The sequence below is a fragment of the Bos grunniens genome, chromosome 1, assembly GCF_055505025.1.
Source record: "Bos grunniens cultivar Pamir isolate PY7600 chromosome 1, Bosgru_T2T1.0, whole genome shotgun sequence".
NCBI lineage: Eukaryota > Metazoa > Chordata > Mammalia > Artiodactyla > Bovidae > Bos > Bos grunniens.
Window position 1 is genome coordinate 86,436,937 of NC_141165.1, and position 18,342 is coordinate 86,455,278.

Genomic DNA, 18,342 nt, shown 5'->3' on the forward strand with positions numbered 1-18,342 from the left:
TCAGGGTCCCTGTACTCTTTACCATGGTGTCCTCTTCCATTTGGTCAAAAGGTTTCAGGAGATTTCTTCACCACAGAGAAACTAGGAAATGCTTTATTATTCTGTCACCTCAGACTGCGATGGCACTCTACTCCAGTACTCTTGCCTGGAAAATCCCATGGATGGAAGAGCCTGGTAGGCTTCAGTCCATGAGGTCGTGAAGAGTTGGACACGACTGAGCGACTTCACTTTCACTTTTCACTTTCATGCATTGGAGAAGGAAATGGCAGCCCAATCCAGCGTTCTTGCCTGGAGAATCCCAGGGACGGCAGAGCCCGGTGGGTTGCCATCTATGGGGTCGCACAGAGTCGGACACGACTGAAGCGACTTAGCAGCAGCAGCAGCACCTCAGATTCAGTGTGTTCAAATAGAGTTCCATATTTCTCTTTCCTTCCTCTTCCAAAATCAGTCAGACATTTTCATTTCTCTGTCTCCCGCAGTATTACCCAGGTTCCCCTGCTTAAAGTGTGGAGTCCTCTTTTATGTAGCCCTGACTACCTCACTGCAAACACTGTAACCTGGATGTCAGGGTTGCTTAGCTCCCCCTTATCAACACTTCCAGACTCTGATCTCTCTCCTTTGCAATTCACACACAAGACTAGTGTCCCTGAAGTATGCCCTTACTTTTCTTAAACTCTGTAGAGTTTATTTCAAACCTTGTAAAGCATAAACGCCTCAAACTTGTCCTGACTGACTGTTAAATGTGATCAGGCCAAACTCTAAAGCATGGCATATAAGGCCTCCCTTACCTCCTGTTAAAACTTTCGTCATCTAAAATTTCAGGCGTATGCAAAACTGCAGAACCAAGGAACTTGTGTGTGTCTGTTACCTAGCTTTAAGGTTATCAACCACACACTCATGTTGTTTCATTTATACCTCCACCTACTCTTCCTGCCTCCATCAGATTATTTTGAAGGAAATTCTAGTCATCATATCATTTCATCTGTAAATACAACAATATTTATGTCTAAAATATCAGGGCCTTTTTTATCATAATAAAATAGCACATTTAAACATTGAAGGTCTTTAATATTATAAGATATTCAGTTGGCTTTTTTTCTCTTCTTAAAACAGATAAGAGTCCGTGCCTGGTGAGGTGCCTCACTGGTGTCAAGGATATGGGCTCTCCTGTCTTGCCCTGATATGTCCTCATCTGTATCGTTGAAGGTGACTCAATACTACATTTATCCACATTCCTTAAGAGAAAGAGATAGAAGGAAAACATAAATGCCTTTCCACTTTCAACACTTTAAACTTATGATTACACTCTCTTCTGATTTCAGTTGTTTCTGTTGAGAAATCAGCCCTGAGTCTTATTTTTGTTCCTTTGGAGGTGATGTGTCTTTTTTCCTAGCCACTTTAAAATGTTTTTCTCGTTGCCTTTTTAGTATGATATACATGGTTTTCTTTGTATTTATTCTATTTGAGGTTCTTAGGACTTCTTGAATTTGCGGGCTCTTGAATCTTGTCGTATCAGCTTGAGAAAAGTCTTAACCATTTTTTCTTTTTTTTAAACAAGTCTTTTATCTTAGAATAGTTTAGATTTATAGAAAAGTTTCAGAGATAGTACAGAGAGTTCTTAAATATTTCACATCCAGTTTCTTCTGTTATTAACATCTTCTATTCAGTCAGTTCAGTCGCTCAGTCGTGTCCGACTCTTTGCGACCCCATGAATCGCAGCACACCAGGCCTCCCTGTCCATCACCAACTCCCGGAGTTCACTCAGACTCATGTCCATCCAGTCAGTGATGCCATCCAGCCATCTCATCCTCTGTCATCCCCTTCTCCTCCTGCCCCCAATCCCTCCCAGCATCAGAGTCTTTTCCAATGAGTCAACTCTTCACATGAGGTGGCCAAAGTACTGGAGTTTCAGCTTTAGCATCATTTCTTCCGAATAAATCCCAGGGCTGATCTCTTTCAGAATGGACTGGTTGGATCTCCTTGCAGTCCAAGGGACTCTCAAGAGTCTTCTCCAACACCACAGTTCAAAAGCATCAATTCTTCGGCGCTCGGCCTCCTTCACAGTCCAACTCTCACATCCATACATGACCACAGGAAAAACCATAGCCTTGACTAGACAGACCTTTGTTGGCAAAGTAATGTCTCTGCTTTTGAATATGCTATCTAGGCTGGTCATAACTTTCCTTCCAAGGAGTAAGCGTCTTTTAATTTCATGGCTGCAGTCACCATCTGCACTGATTTTGGAGCCCAGAAAAATAAAGTCTGACACTGTTTCCACTGTTTCCCCATCTATTTGCCATGAAGTGATGGGACCGGATGCCATGATCTTTGTTTTCTGAATGTTGAGCTTTAAGCCAACTTTTTCACTCTCCCCTTTCATTTTCATCAAGAGGCTTTTTAGTTCCTCTGCACTTTCTGCCATAAGGGTGGTGTCATCTGCAAATCTGAGGTTATTGATATTTCTCCTGGCAATCTTGATTCTAGCTTGTGTTTCTTCCAGTCCAGCGTTTCTCATTTGCCACAATCAATGAACCAATATTTATGCTTTATTATTAACTGAAGTGCATATATTATTCCAGTTTCTTTAGTTTTTACCTAATGTCATTTTTCCAGTCTAGGATCATATATAGGGTACCGTATTACATGTCTCTTCTTAGTCTTTTCTTGGCTATGACAGTTTCTCAGATATTCTTTGGTTTTGATGACCTTTGACAGTTTTGAGAGGTATGGGTAAGTATTTTGTAGAATGTCCCTCAAATGGGATTTGTTTGCTCATAATAAGCCTGGATTTATAAATTTTGGGGAGGAAGATCACAGAGGTAAAGTGCTGTTCTCATTGTATTATTTCAGGGTACATGTTGTTAGTATTATATGTTACTATTGATGTTAATTTTGATACCTATCTGAGTAGTATTTGTCAGATTGTCCACTGTAAAGTTACTCTTTCTTTCCTTTTCCATACTGTACTCTTTACAAAGAAATCACTACGTGCCACCCACACTTTAGGAGCAAGCAGTTATATTCCACCTCCTTGAAAGCAGAGTGTCTATACAAATGATTTGGAATTTTTCAGCATAGAAGATTTGTTTCTTTCCCATTTATTTGTTTATTCATTCATTTATTTCAGTTTGGACTATGAAAATTTATAATTTGGATTATAATCCAGTTCTACTTTATTTATTTCATGGCTCAGATTGTTCCAGCTTTGGCCATTGGGAATTCTTTCGGTTGACTCCTGGGTCCCTTTTACATACCCTGCCATTGTGGGGTTTTTGAGCACATCCTTATTTACTGGCACTATAAGATGTCTTACCTTATCCATTCCCTGCCCCAGCCCTAGAATCAGCCACTTCTCTAAGGAGCCTTGATTCATTTTCTTGGATAATGGCATTAGATACTAAGATCTGGGTGCTATATATGGCTGTTATCCTTTAAAATATTGCCTCTGCTTCCTTGCTGTCTGCTGTCCTTTATGGACTCCAGTTACAAATATTTAGATCTTTTTACAGTAATACACATATCTCTTGGAGAAGGCAATGGCACCCCACTCCAGTACTCTTGCCTGGAAAATCCCATGGATGGAGGAGCCTGGTAGGCTGCAGTTCATGGGGTCTCTAAGAGTCGGACATGGCTGAGCGACTTCACTTTCAGTTTTCACTTTCATGCACGGGAGAAGGAAATGGCAACCCATTCCAGTGTTCTTGCCTGGAGAATCCCAGGGATGGAGCCTGGTGGGCTGCCGTCTATGGGGTCGCACAGAGTCGGACACAACTGAAGTGACTTAGCAGTAGCAGACATATCTCTTATGATGCTATTGTCTGATTTTTTGTTCTCTGTACTTCAGTTTGAGTATTTTTCTATTGACTTGTCCCTCAGTTCACTAATCCTCTTTTCCATTCTGTCTAATCTGATATTAATAAACCCACCAGCTGAATTCCTAACGTGTTATTATATTTTACAAGTCTAGGATTTCCATTTAAAATCTTTTTTCATAGATTCTAATTGTCTAGTGAAATTATTTTTTAATCTATGTTCTCCATCCTCCCTCTCTCCTCTCTTTTTACATTTTGGTCTTAGCAGTGCTTACCCTTGTCTCTGAACTGTGTGTTAGCCTGTTTTCTTTGACTATTTTTTTGTCTTATTAATCTTTCATATGGCTCTGTCTCTTGGCATGCCTACTTTGAGTCCTGGATATTGTGTTAAAACTTGTAAAACTTGCAGATAATATTATTTTCCTCCAGAAAAGGTTTACCATTCCTTTGTTATTCAGGTAGAATATGGTCTACTTACCTGAATCCAATAAGATACTGAGCTGAGTTGAGGTTGGGTTGTTGCTGTTTTGATAAGGCTTTCTCCATCTTTACCTCACCCTTCTTTGTTGAATGTAGCCCTCCAAATCTTTCAACCAAGAACCTGGCGTGTTCATTGAAACCTGATCTACTGACTTTTAGTCCTTTTCTTCTGAGTGTTAAACTCCGCTTCATTCCAAAGGCTTTTTCTGTAATGAATTAGTTTCCTAGAAAAGCAAAAATATGTTCTTTTACGGTTCTGGAAATCCTACATTCAGAATGGGTTTTGTTGAGCTAAAATCAAGGTGTTGGCAGGGCTGTATTCCTCTTGGAGGCTCTGGGGGAGGGTTCACTCCCTTGCCTATTCCATCTTCTAGAGGCCACCTGCATTCCTCAGCTCCAAACCCTTCCTCCATCTTCAATGCCAGTAGCATTGTGTCTTCAAATGTCTCTCTGACCCTGACCCTCCTGCCTCCCTCTTTCTTTTATAAGGACTCGTGATTACATGGAACCCACCTGGATAATCTCCCCATCTTAATATCATTCATTATACATCTGTAAAGCCATTTTTGCCATGTAATATCACATTCACAGGTTCTGGGGCTTAGGACATAGACATATTTGGCCATTATTTTGCCTACCATGTTTAGCTTTTTAGGTTCCTGCATGCACAGTTTCAGAATTTAACACATGTCTTGAGGGGGAACCTACCAAGTGACAGGCTCAGTTCTACTCTCTCCTTTTTCACAGGGATCTTGGCCCCTTCAACGTCTCCAGTTTTATGCCACCCCCAACTCCCCAGCCCTGCAAGACTGCCAGCAGTCCTGCTGATTTTTTTTTTCCCTCAGTAATTGGTCCTTTTCCTGGACAAAGCCCAGGCTCTCAGCCTCTAGCTCTGTGCTTAGAGTTGGTAAGTGCCTCAGGGAGAACTTTGCTTCAGAGTTTCAGCTTACTTCATGTGGTTCACCTTTCTCTGGAATTTTGGCTCTCCTAGTCTTTATTTCCTTCAGCAGCTCTCTGATTCATTTTATTTATTTTTTCTAATTGACTTGGTGGGAGCATTTGGGCACCTACAAACTGTTCCATCATATTTCTTCTAAGTCTTTTGACATAATTTTATAAATATATATATATACATAAATATATAAAAATGTACATATGTATATATATTTAAATGAATATAACATTCTTTTTTATATAGCCAAGGGTTTTGAAATGATTTAAGTATCCCAGGTTTATCTTGTACATTTTCAGCCACAGTCTTAGAACTGGCCATTTTTCCAAGGAGCTCTGGTTCCTTTTTTGGGGAAATTGTGTAAAGAGACTGCAATTCTAAAGTAAAATTGTGTTTTGTGCATCTGTGTATCATTTACACCTAGCACTTTGCTTATATATAATACTCAACAAATACTGGTTAAATACATTTTTATATTTATTCTTACACTTGGTTCTACTCAGCTTAAGTACTGCTTCCTTCATGAAATCTTCTTTGGCTTTTTGTCCTCTCTAAATTCTCTAAAATTCTTCAGCACTTCTACAGATTTAATTCAACTATTGTGCAACTTGGACTTGGAGGCTTGGCATAGACAATATAATCCCTTTTAATCCTAAATAACCTATAACAGCACCAACAATACATTATCTTATTCTTTTAATGAGTATTATTTTTTTTCACCAAATTAAGTTGAGAATTGTTTGAGGACAAAGCCAGGTTTTACTGATTCTGGACATATGATACTTGCTAAATAAATACTTATTGATTGATCAGTTAAGTATATTAATTTGATTCATCCTGTTACCATTTGGAAATAGGTAGAACTTTTTGGATTTAAGAATGTGTGAAATATTAGGCTGGGGGGAGCTATTCTATGTAAAAGTCAGGGGAAAAAGGCTTTTAAAATTGAACGAATATAGTATGGTACGTGTATATCTTTCTCTACAGGCTTGAAGCTGAACTGCTGCTGCTGCTAAGTCACTTCAGTCGTGTACTGCCTAGGTTCAAAGCCAACCTTTGTCACTTACTATATATTATAAATGACTTTAGACAAATTTATTAATTTCTCAGTTTCCCTATTTATTAAATGGGTATATTAATAGTACCTATCTCATAGGATTAAGTAAGTTAATATAAAGCACTTAGACCAATGAGGCACAAAGTAGTGTTCAATAAATGTTAATGATGAATCATATACATACATTAAAAAAAATAGAACATTTAAAATTACTTTTTAAAACTTATTATATTGTGAATATCTTTTCATGTTCTTAAAAGTTTTTTTTTTTGTAAAAAATCTTTAATGGCTGCACAGAATTTCATTCTAAGAAATACCGTAATTTCATTTAGTAATCTAAAACTTCTTCATATTTGTTTCCATTTTCAAATAGACTTTTATTTTGACTGACATTTGTTCTTATCCATTAACTGGGGAGAGGAGAATGGCTAATTTTAGAATTTAGAGGCAGCATAGCATCCTGTAGAGATAATACTGGATAGAATTAGTTAGAAGATTGAATTCTAGTTTAGAATTGTCCCTTTCTTCTCTAGGATCCTATGCACTGATCAGTTCAGTCACAACTCTTTGCAACCCCATGGACTGCAGCACGCTAGGCCCCCCGTCCATCACCAACTCCCGGAGTTTACTCAAACTCATGCCCATTGAGTCGGTAATGCCATCCAACCATCTCATCCTCTGTCGTCCCCTTCTCCTCCCGCCTTCAGTCTTTGCCAGCATCAAGGTCTTTTCAAATGAGTCAGTTCTTCCATCAGGGGACCAAAGTATTGGAGTTTCAGCTTCAGCATCAGTCTTTCCAATGAATATTCAGAACTGATTTCCTTTAGGGTGGACTGGTTGGATCTCCTTGCAGTCCAAGGGACTCTCAAGAGTCTTCTCCAACACCACAGTTCAAAAGCATCAATTCTTCAGCACTCAGCTTTCTTTATAGTCCAACTCTCACATCCATACATGACCACTGGAAAAACCATAGCCTTGACTAGATGGACATTTGTTGGCAAAGTAATGTTTCTGCTTTTTAATATGCTATCTAGATGGTCATAGCTTTTCTTCCAGGGAGCAAGCATCTTTTAATTTCATGGCTGCAGTCACCATCTGCAGTGATTTTGGAGCCCAAAAAAATAAAGTCTGACACTGTTTCCACTGTTTCCCCATCCACTTGCCAGGAAGTGATGGGACCTGATGCCATGATCTTAGTTTTCTGAATGTTGAGCTTTAAGCCAACTTTTCACTCTCCTCTTTCACTTTCATCAAGAGGCTCTTTAGTTCTTCTTCACATTCTGCCATAAGGGTGGTGTCATCTGCATATCTGAGGTTATTGATATTTCTCCCAGAAATCTTGATTCCAGCTTGTGCTTCATCCAGCCCAGCATTTCTCATGATGTACTCTGCATATAAGTTAAATAAACGGGGTGACAATATACAGCCTTGATGTACTCCTTTTCCTATTTGTGAACCAGTCTGTTGTTCCATGTCCAGTTCTAACTGTTGCTTCCTGACCTGCATACAGATTTCTCAAGAGGCAGGTCAGGTGGTCTGGTATTCCCATCTCTTTCAGAATTTTCCACAGTTTATTGTGATCCACACAGTCAAAGGCTTTGGCATAGTCAATAAAGCAGAAATAGATGTTGTTCTGGAACTCTCTTGCTTTTTCTATGATCCAGTGGATGTTGGCAATTTGATCTCTGGTTCCTAGAACAGATTGGACTAAATAATTTGTTGGTCCTTTCCAGACCTTCCTTCTCATATTATTGTGCAGGAATTGAGCCCATTTTATTAGCCATAAGTCTAGGTATTATTTCCTCTAAAAGTCTGACCTGAAATAATCTTTAACAGAGCTTTCCACCTTGACTGCCTTAGACTTCAAGGTATCCACCTCTTCAGCCATTGAGCAGCCAGTCAGAGTCTGAGGCTGCTAGACCCCTGGGCCTGTTACCTCCAGCTGCAAGCAGCCTCATCTGACTCCAGTCCCTTCTAGTGTACCCAGGATCTTTTGCTATACAAATATGATTTTCTATATGTCATCTCATTCTGTGAAAAGATTTGGAAGCACTGGTATGTAAGAATGTATCATGGGAAACTTTTGTTTATGGCAGATATATGTGGTTCAGGTCCTTGTTATATTGTTGATAATTCTCTACTCTTTGACTTTTTAGCATGGCTGCTCGCTGTTTCTGGGATGCTGACACTGACAACTGTACTCATGATGTTTTCATGAATGTAAGTCTACTGGAAACCTTTTTTGCCTATCTTAAGGACACGTGGGCATTCCAGATCAAATCCCTTAATATTTGTTAAGATATGGTGACACTTTATTTATTTTGGCATCACAGCATGTGGGATTTTAGTTCCCCAACCAGGGATTAAACCCATGCCTCCTGCATTGGCAGTGTGGAGTCTTAATAACCAAACTGCCAGAGAAGTTCCTGAGGCCACTTTAGTTTTAGACATTTGTCTGACACTACTTCTAGATAAGATGATTTTACTGTCCATTTGTGTTACTAAATCAGAAGCCTAGTGTGCTGCTTATAGATAAGGACACTTTTATATCTACTGATGATGTAACTCTTCACAAATTTGAATGTAGAAATAGCATACTACTTATTTGGTGCTAACAGACAGCAGTTTGTTAAGCTGCAAAGAAATTTGGGTGGCAGGGATTCCATGAGCAAAGGTGATTTTTCTTTCAGTAATAAAATTAATTACTTTATCTTAAAGCTATTTAGTAAAACTAAGCAAAAGTACAGAGGAATTTTTATAAAGAAGTTTCATTTAAACATTGGGACATTATTGACATGAACATTTCATATATTTTAAACATATGTTGTTATTTTATGCTTATTTCCAGAAAGGATCCTGTCTTCTATCCAAATGCTCTCAGGTTGTGAGTTAGTAGAGTCAGACTTAAAGTATAGTAGAGTAGAAGAGAAGAACTAGATTGAGTGAATTGGGAGAGGTCCCATTTCTAGTGCTGTAACTTTCTAATTGAATGACTTTAGGTAAGTCATTGAGCTTTTCTCTGATTGTATCAGTAATATGAGAAAGCTGTATTAGATATTCCTAAAGACTGGCTGTGGGTGACTAAGAATAATTTGAGGAACTTGTTTAAAATATAGGTGCCAGGGCTCTGCTCAATAAATTCTGATCAAATAAGCCAGGGGTTGAATCAGGGAATCTGATTCTTTAAAAAAGTTCTCCACATGATTATCTTACTGCCAGGTATAGAAGCTGCTGGTGCAGATGATCCTAAGGTACCTTTTAGCTCTAAAATTCTATGGTCCTACCAAAGTTTTATTTTATGCTCAACTAACCTGAAGATCACAGGATGGACAGTGGGAAAGGGTTAGTCACTCAGTTGTGCCCGACTCATATCGACTGTAGCCCTCCAGGCTTCTCGTCCATGGAATTCCCCAGGCAAGAATACTGGAGTGGGTATCCATTCCCTTCTACAGGGGCTCTTCCTGACCCAGGGATTGAACCCTGGAACCTAGGTCTCCCGCATTGCAGGTAGATTCTTTACCGTCTGAGCCACCAGGGCAGTGGGAAGTACTATGCAAATCTTCAAATATCAGCTCTTTGGGAGAAGGGTCAAACTCAGGTGGTGGTTTTCCCTGCTCTTTGAAAACTGCATATTTCCCTGAGTCCTTATATGATACAATTCATTCATTCAACAAATAATCCTGAGCTCCTATTATGTGCCTTATATTTTAATGTTTTGATTTTGTTATAATCTGTTATTACATTTAGAAAGTAGAGAAGAAAGTAGGGGATAACCCATAACTCAATTCCTTTATTGCTAGGAATAAAATGGTGCACTGGGACGACCCAGAGGCATGATACGGGGAGGGAGGAGGGAGGAGGGTTCAGGATGGGAAACACGTGTATATCTGTGGCAGATCATGTTGATATATGGCAAAACCAATAGAATATTGTAAAGTTAAAAAATAAACACACACACACACACACAAAAAGACAGTCATGATTTCAGCTGGTCAAGAGCTTAGAAACCCATGGAGACTAGACAATACTCATATTAACCAATATGCAATTTAAAATTTTACTTATTAATTATTACTTAGTAAAGATGATCAGGATCTGGATTTAGAATATAGGATTAATGGGGTAAGTGTCTAAAAGTCATTTTTGAGAGCCTGGTCTAGGTTGCTAACTTAGTCTACTATATCTTTAGTTCAGTTTATTGAGTGTTTATTTAGGCTTCATTTTTCAGTGCTTAAAGTATTTTGTTTATTTGGGAGAAAATCCCAGGAAGGGCCAGTAGGAGTTGAGGAAATGAGAGAGGGGAGAGAAAAGCATATTATTGAACTGATTACTGTGGATAGCCAGGGCTCAATTCCTGTGAAGAACTCTGGGTGGCACTGGAAGAACAGTGCCAATCAAAGGTGGGGTCTATAAGACCAATGCCAGTCTACAAATTGTTTGGTACATGTCTTCAGAAAGATAAGTACATAAATTATGTGTAAGGGTTTAGAAACTCTCATGGAATTTGACAGAGTAATTTTATGTTCATTGAGTCTAATTAATAAGAAGTTTAGGTTGTATTTGTATGTTTCTTTTTTCATTTTCTTAGTTAATAATTTTTATTTTATTTTATGAAAGTATCATTCATAAGGGATTAGAAATTAAAACAAACAAAAAATAGGTGCTCCTCACCACAGACAGTACTATTTTATTTTAGCGATACATATTTTATTGAAGTATGGTTGACTTACAGTGTTTCAGATGCACAGCAAGGTGATTCAGTTATACATATACACATATAATATTTTTTAAATTATTTGACATTATAGGTTATTACAAGATATTGACTATAGTTCCCTGTGCTATACAGTAAACCTCTGTTGCTTGTTGCATATCTACTTATTTAAATTAGGAATCTGGCATTCTATTCATACTAAGTCAAACAAGTGGAATCAAAATGTCATAAATTTTTTAGTTAGGCAAAAATTCATAAGTTTTCTAAAATACGTATATTATACATATTATTTGTATATAAGTGTACAAAAGCTTTTCTACTATGCTTGAGAAAGAACATCAAAAGAAAAAAGGAAATGGAATAATTGGTAAACATAAACTAAATGAAACGGGAGCGCTGAATATGAAATAGAAAAAGTGAAACAAACTAGAAAGAAATAAAGATAATCATATAGTCCAATTGTTTTTAAACATGAATGCTCATTAGAAACATATTTGGAGCTCTGGAGAAAGAAAAAGCAATACCCGGGCATTTGTATTTTTTAAAAATTTCCAAGATATTTCTGATATGCATCTGGATTTTAAAAAGTGATTGCAGGATATAGAGTGCTATTATTTTCCTGTTGACCAATCATGATACAGTGGTATTAAGTGAATAATAGTTACATAAACACAATAATAAAAGATGTTTATCAGTTTTTTCAGTCAGTAGCCAGACAAAAAATAAAAGCCAACCATAATGGCAACATGATTAACCTAATAATATAAAATAATTACATACAATTTGGGGGGGTCAAGCGAAGTGATGTGGTAAGTAGAAATACATCATCCATGCACATGTTTTCATCTGCCAAGCAGGTCTGTGTCTTTTGGTTAGTGCATTTAATCCTATTACCATTTTCTTAATTGTTTTAGGTTTCTTTTCTTTTTTTTTTTTTTAGAAATTTATTTATTTTTATTTTTTTAATATAAGTTTATTTATTTTAATTGGAGGCTAATTACAATATTGTATTGGTTTTGCCATACATCAACATGAATCTGCCACGGGTGTACACGTGTTCCCCATCCTGAACCCCCCCCACCTCCCTCCCCATACCATCCCTCTGGGTCATCCCAGTGCACCAGCCCCAAGCATCCTGTGTCCTGCATCGAACCTGGACTGGCGATTCGTTTCATGTATAATATCATACGTGTTTCAATGCCATTCTCCCAAATCATCCCACCCTCTCCCTCTCGCACAGAGTCCAATAGACTGGAGCCTATTATACAGAGTGAAGTAAGCCAGAAAGAAAAACACCAATACAGTATACTAACACATATATATGGAATTTAGAAAGATGGTAATGATAACCCTGTATGTGAGACAGCAAAAGAGACACAGATGTATAGGTTTATTTTCTGTAGGTCTTTGCCTTCTCTGTGTTTCCTGCCTAGAGAAGTTCCTTTAGCGTTTGTTGTAAAGCCGGTTTGGTGGTGCTGAATTCTCTTAACTTTTGCTGGAAAGCTTTTGGTTTCTCCATCAAATCTGGATGAGAGGCTTGCTGGGTAGAGTCTTCTTGGTTGTAGGTTCTTCCCTTTCATCACTTTAAATATATCGTGCCATTCCCTTCTGGCTTGTAGAGTTTTTGCTGAGAAATCAGCTGATAGCCTAATGGGAGTTCCCTTGTATGTTATTTGTCCTTTTTCCTTTGTTGCTGTTTTTATTTCATCTTTAATTTTTGTCAGTTTGATTACTATGTGTCTTGGTGTGTTCCTCCTTGGGTTTATCCTGCCTGGGACTCTGTGCTTTCTGGATCTGGTTGACTATTTCCTTTCCCATGTTATGGAAGTTTCCAGCTATTATCTCTTTGAATGTTTTCTCAGGGCCTTTTTCTCTCTCTCGTCTCCTTCTGGGATCCCCTATAACGTGAATGTTGGTGAGTTTACTGTTGTCCCAGAGGCCTCTTAGACTCTCTTCATTTCTTTTCATTCTTTCCTCTATATTTTGTTCTGTGGCAGTGATTTCTACCCAGTCATTTATTTATTCTTGTGCTTCAGTTATTCTGCTGTTGGTTCCTTCTAGTATATTATTCATCTCTGTTTGTTCTTTAGTTCTTCTAGGTCTTTGGTAAACATTTCTTGCATTTTCTCCATTGTTTTCCTGAGATTCTGGATCATCTTGACTATCATTATTCTGAATTCTTTTTCTGGAATGTTGCCTATGTCCACTTCATTTAGTTGTTTTTCTGGGTTTTGATCTTGTCCCTTCATCTGGGACAAAACTTTCTGCTTTTTCATCCTGATTAACTTTATGTAATGTGGTTTTGTTTTAACTGCTGTGGGTCTGTGGTTCTTCCTGCTTCTTCTGTCTGCCCTCTGATGGAGGAGGCAAAGAGGTTTGTGTAAGCTTCCTGATGGGAGGGGCTGGCAGTGGGAAAAACTGGGTCTTGCTCTGGTGAGACGGAGCCTTTCTTTAATCCAATTATCTGCTGATGGGTGAGATTGCCCTCCCACCCTACTAGTTGTTTGGCCTGAGGCAACCCAGCCCTGGGGTCTCTGGGCTCTATGGTAGGGTTAATGGCGAACTCCAAGCAGATTTATGCCAAGGGGGACCTTCTTGGCCTGCTGCTTTCAGTGCCCCATCCTTGTGGTGAGCTTCTTCTAACCCATGCCTCCACAGGAGACCCTCCAACACTAGCAGTCTCCTATGGGGTCACTGCTCCTTTCCTCTGGGTCTTGGTGCATACAAGATCTTGTTTGTGCCTTCCAGGACTGGTGTCTCTGTTTCCCCCAGTCCTGTGGAAGTCCTATAATAAGATGCCACTGGCCTTGAGGTCAAATTCCCTGGGCATTCCTAGTTCCTTTGTCTGATCTGAAAGCTGGTAAGCCTGAAGTGGGGTTCAGAACCTTGACAACAATGGGAGAACTTTTTTGGTATTATTGTTCTCCAGTTTGTGAGTCACCTACCTGGTGAGTATGGTATTTGATTTTATAATGATTGTGCCCTTCCTACCATCTAGCTGAGGTAGAAATTGCTAGGCAGTGAGTGTAGGACTCTGAGACCTCAATCTTGTTTTCATAAACATCTGGCTCCATTAGCCTAAAGTTATATCCTTTCTCCCAATTCCTGGAATGTGTGCTTGGTGTGACAAATTATCAGCACTCAGATCCAGGGAAGGGAAGTAACTAACTTCTGTTCCATATGCCTGAGGAAAAAACAACTGATGATCATTAATCTTAAGCCCGTACATCAAAGTCAGTTCAGTTGCTCAGTTGCTCAGTCTGACTCTTTGCAACTCCATGGACTGCAGCATGCCAGGCCCCCCTGTCCATCACCAACTCCCAGAGTTTACTCAAATTCATGTCCATCGAGTTGGTGATGCCATCCAGCCATCTCATCCTCTGTCGTCCCCTTCTCCTCCTGCCTTCAATCTTTCCCAACATCAAGGTCTTTTCAAATGAGTCAGCTCTTTGCATTAGGTGGCCAAAGTATTGGAGTTTCAGCTTCAGCATCAGTCCTTCCAGTGAATATTCAGGACGGATTTCCTTTAGGATGGACTGGTTGGATCTCCTTGCAGGCCAAGGGACTCTCAAGAGTCTTCTCCAACTCCACAGTTGAAAAGCATCAATTCTAAGGCACTCAGCTTTCTTCACAGTCCCAACTCTCACATCCATACATGACTACTGGAAAACCATAGCTTTGACTAGATGGACCTTTGTTGGCAAAGTAATATCTCTGCTTTTTAATATGCTGTCTAGGATGGTCATAGCTTTTCTTCCAAGGAGCAAGCATCTTTTAATTTCATGGCTGCAGTCACCATCTGCAGTGATTTTGGAGCCAGTCAAAATAAAGTCTCTCACTGTTTCCATTGTTTCCCCATATATTTGCTGTGAAGTGATGGGACCAGATGCCATGGTCTTAGTTTTCTGAATATTGAGTTTTAAGCCAACGTTTTCACTTTCCTCTTTCACTTTCATCAAGAGGCTCTTTAGTTTTTCTTCACTTTCTGCCATAAGGGTGGTTTCATCTGCATATCTGAGGTTATTGATATTTCTCCCAGCAGTCTTGATCCCAGCTTGTGCTTCATTCAATCCAGCATTTCCCATGATGTAACTTGCATAGAAGTTAAATAAGCAGGGTGACAATATACAGCCTTGATGTACTCCTTTCCCAGTTTGGAACCAGTCTGTTGTTCTATGTCCAGTTCTAACTGTTGCTTCCTGACCTGCATACAGAATTCTCAGGAAGCAGGTAACGTGGTCTGGTATTCCCATCTCTTTAAGAATTTTCCACAGTTTGTTGTAATCCATACAGTTAAAGGCTTTGGTGTAATCAATAAAGCAGAAATAGATGTTTTTCTGGAATTCTCTTGCTTTTCCTATAATCCAGTGGATATTGGCGATTTGATATCTGGTTCCTCTGCCTTTTCTAAATCCAGCTTGAATATCTGGAAGTTCACGGTTCACAAACTATTGAAGCCTGGCCTGGAGAATTTTGAGCATTACTTTGCTAGCATGTGAGATGAGTGCAATTGTGTGGTAGTTTGAACATTCTTTGGCATTGCTTTTCTCTGCTATTGGAATGAAAACTGACCTTTTCCAGTCCTGTGGCCACTGCTGAGTTTTCCAAAATTGCTGGCATATTGACTGCAGCACTTTAACAGCATCATCTTTTAGGATTTGAAATAACTCAACTGGAATTCTATCACTTCCACTAGCTTTGTTTGTTATGAAACACAACTGATGATTATTAATCTTAAATCCATACATCTGGTCCATTGTAAAATGGCCAGGTGGCATGAAAAAGGGTGGAAAATTAATTCAAGGATCAAGAGAAGCCATAAAGATGTTAAGCTAAGCATCTTGACCAAAAATGTACAGATTAAGGATATAAATACTGCTGTTAGTCCCACCTTTGGGTGACTCTCTACCCTCTTCTCAGTGTCTATGCTGAGAGCTTTATACTTTCCTTCTCTTTAATAAATCCTGTTTGCTTGCTACCCTAAGTGTTTGCGTGTTCGTGAAGTTCATTCTTCGGCTCCAGAAACAAGAACTCGGATTCCCATTTCATCTCTACAGCTTCTTCTTTGTTTTTGATGTGGGTTACCTTTTTTTCAGTGGGTTCCAGTGTCCTCCAGTCTATGGTTATTCAGCAGTTAGGTGCCAGATAGCATTATTTTAGAACACAATAATCCCACCCAAGAAGCCAGGGAACTGGGTTAACTGAAGAATTTGCTTTTGGTTAATAATCACGTACTTGAACTCATATTTTCTTGCATCATTGCCAGGTTGGAGGTGAGGTTGATGGGTTAGGAGGTACTAAGGCATTCAGAAAACTAAGATCATGGCATCTGGTCCCATCACTTCATGGCAAATAGATGGGGAAACAGTGTCAGACTTTATTTTTGGGGGGCTCCAAAATCATTGCAGATGGTGATTGCAGCCATGAAATTAAAGATGCTTACTCCTTGGAAGGAAAGTTATGACCAACCTAGATAGCATTTTCAAAAGCAGAGACATTACTTTGCCAACAAAGGTCGGTCTAGTCAAGCCTATGGTTTTTCCTGTGGTCATGTATGGATGTGAGAGTTGGACTGTGAAGAAAGCTGAGTGCCGAAGAATTGATGCTTTTGAACTGTGGAGTTGGAGAAGACTCTTGAGGGTCCCTTGGACTGCAAGGAGATCCAACCAGTCCATTTTAAAGCAGATCAGTCCTGGCTGTTCATTGGAAGGACAGATGCTGAAGCTGAAACTCCAATAATTTGGCCACCTCATGTGAAGAGTTGACTCATTGGAAAAGACCCTGAAGCTGAGAGGGATTAGGGGCAGGAGGAGAAGGGGACGGCAGAGGATGAGATGTCTGGATGGCATCACCGACTCGATGGACTTGAGTTTGAGTAGACTCTGGGAGTTGGTGATGGACAGGAAGGCCTGGCGTGCTGCGATTCATGGGGTAGCAAAGAGTCGGACACGACTGAGCAACTGAACTGAATTGAGGCATGTTGCTGCTGCTGCTGCTGCTGCTAAGTCACTTCAGTCGTGTCCGACTCTGTGCGACCCCATGGACTTCAGCCTACCAGGCTTCTCCGTCCATGGGATTCTCCAGCCAAGAACACTGGAGTGGGTTGCTATTTCCTTCTCCAATGCATTAAAGTAGAAAGTGAAAGTGAAGTTGCTCAGTCGTGTCTGACTCTTAGCAACCCCGTGGACTGCAGCCTACCAGGCTCCTCCATCCATGAGATTTTCCAGGCAACAGTACTGGAGTGGGGTGCCATTGCCTTCTCCCTAAGGCATGTTGAACACCTCTAATTACCTAAAACATGTTTTAACAAATTTATAGGATATGGAGCACATTTTCAGATTCTGAGTTAAAAGGTGGACAGTTATATTTTATTAGTTAAGAACAAACAACCAGACATCATTTGTCCTTATCCAGAATTTATGACAAGGTGCTGTATTTTCTTTATCTGTGATACTGTAACATGCTTGGATTTGGTAATGCATATAGTTTAAGAAACTCAAAGCATTTTAATTATATTATTTCTTTGATAAATCAGGAAAAATGGGAATACTTATTTTAATAATAAACATTACATAAAGTACATTAGCTTGCATTATGTTTCTTCATTCAGAAAATCTATTATTTTTTTTTTCATTCAGAAAATCTATTATTTAAAAAAAAAAAAAAGAAAATCTATTATTTAACCATCCTACCCTTTTAGTTAGCAACTTTGTAGCTATCCTGAGGCAAGAAAATCTCTAGCTATACTCTGGAAAATCTGTTTCTTAAAGAAAGGAAAGTCTTCATGATTGAGAACTGGTAAAGATCTGAGATGATGTTAATTTCACATCTGTGCTGTCCTTTGGTACTAACTGAAATACTAACAATGGATTCATGTTTGCTTTCTTTTTTTTAGGACAGTTTATTCTGTGTTGTAGCAGCATTTGGCTGTTTCTACTATTGAATCTTGAAAGCTGGAAAAAGATATGACTATGAAGAAATATGAACTTTTTTACATTGTTAAATAAATATCTTGACAAAATAAAGTGAACAGTTTGGCAACTGAGTCTGTTAAGTTTTAGGTCTTATTTTAATGTTTCAATTTCATTATAACATGTTACTACATTTAGAAGGTATAGAAAAAAGTAGGGACAATCCATAATGCAGTTGTTCAAACATAACCAGTGTTTTTTTATTTACAGGGTTAAAAACATCATATATACATTTTGTAACCTGATTTTTCACTTATAGTGTTGTGTACAATTTTTATATCATTTTATTTGATTGCAGTTTTCATCAGCCTACATGAGTGAGTGAGTGGAGTCGCTCAGTCGTGTCGGACTCTTTG

The 18,342-nt window shown here is 38.9% G+C and overlaps 1 protein-coding gene across 9 annotated transcripts in view; it reads left to right on the plus strand.

The window, feature by feature from the left end:
* The window catches only part of DYNLT2B (dynein light chain Tctex-type 2B), a 28,482-nt gene extending 10,422 nt beyond the window's left edge, over positions 1 to 18,060 (plus strand). For 3 of the 9 annotated variants that reach the window (XR_015163928.1, XR_015163927.1, XR_015163931.1), the window contains 3 exons: positions 1,114 to 1,206; positions 8,458 to 8,521; positions 17,911 to 18,060. Coding sequence is in view for 6 of the 9 variants with exons in the window: in XM_086400701.1 (XP_086256827.1) it covers positions 5,040 to 5,283 (244 nt within the window). In the remaining 3 variants the exon portion in view is untranslated. Of the gene's footprint in view, positions 1 to 1,113; positions 1,207 to 5,039; positions 7,668 to 8,457; positions 8,522 to 17,910 lie in introns of those variants that run through there. The other 6 variants (XM_086400712.1, XM_086400757.1, XM_086400765.1 and 3 more) reach the window with 2 other exon arrangements.
* Positions 18,061 to 18,342: the final 282 nt, after the last annotated feature.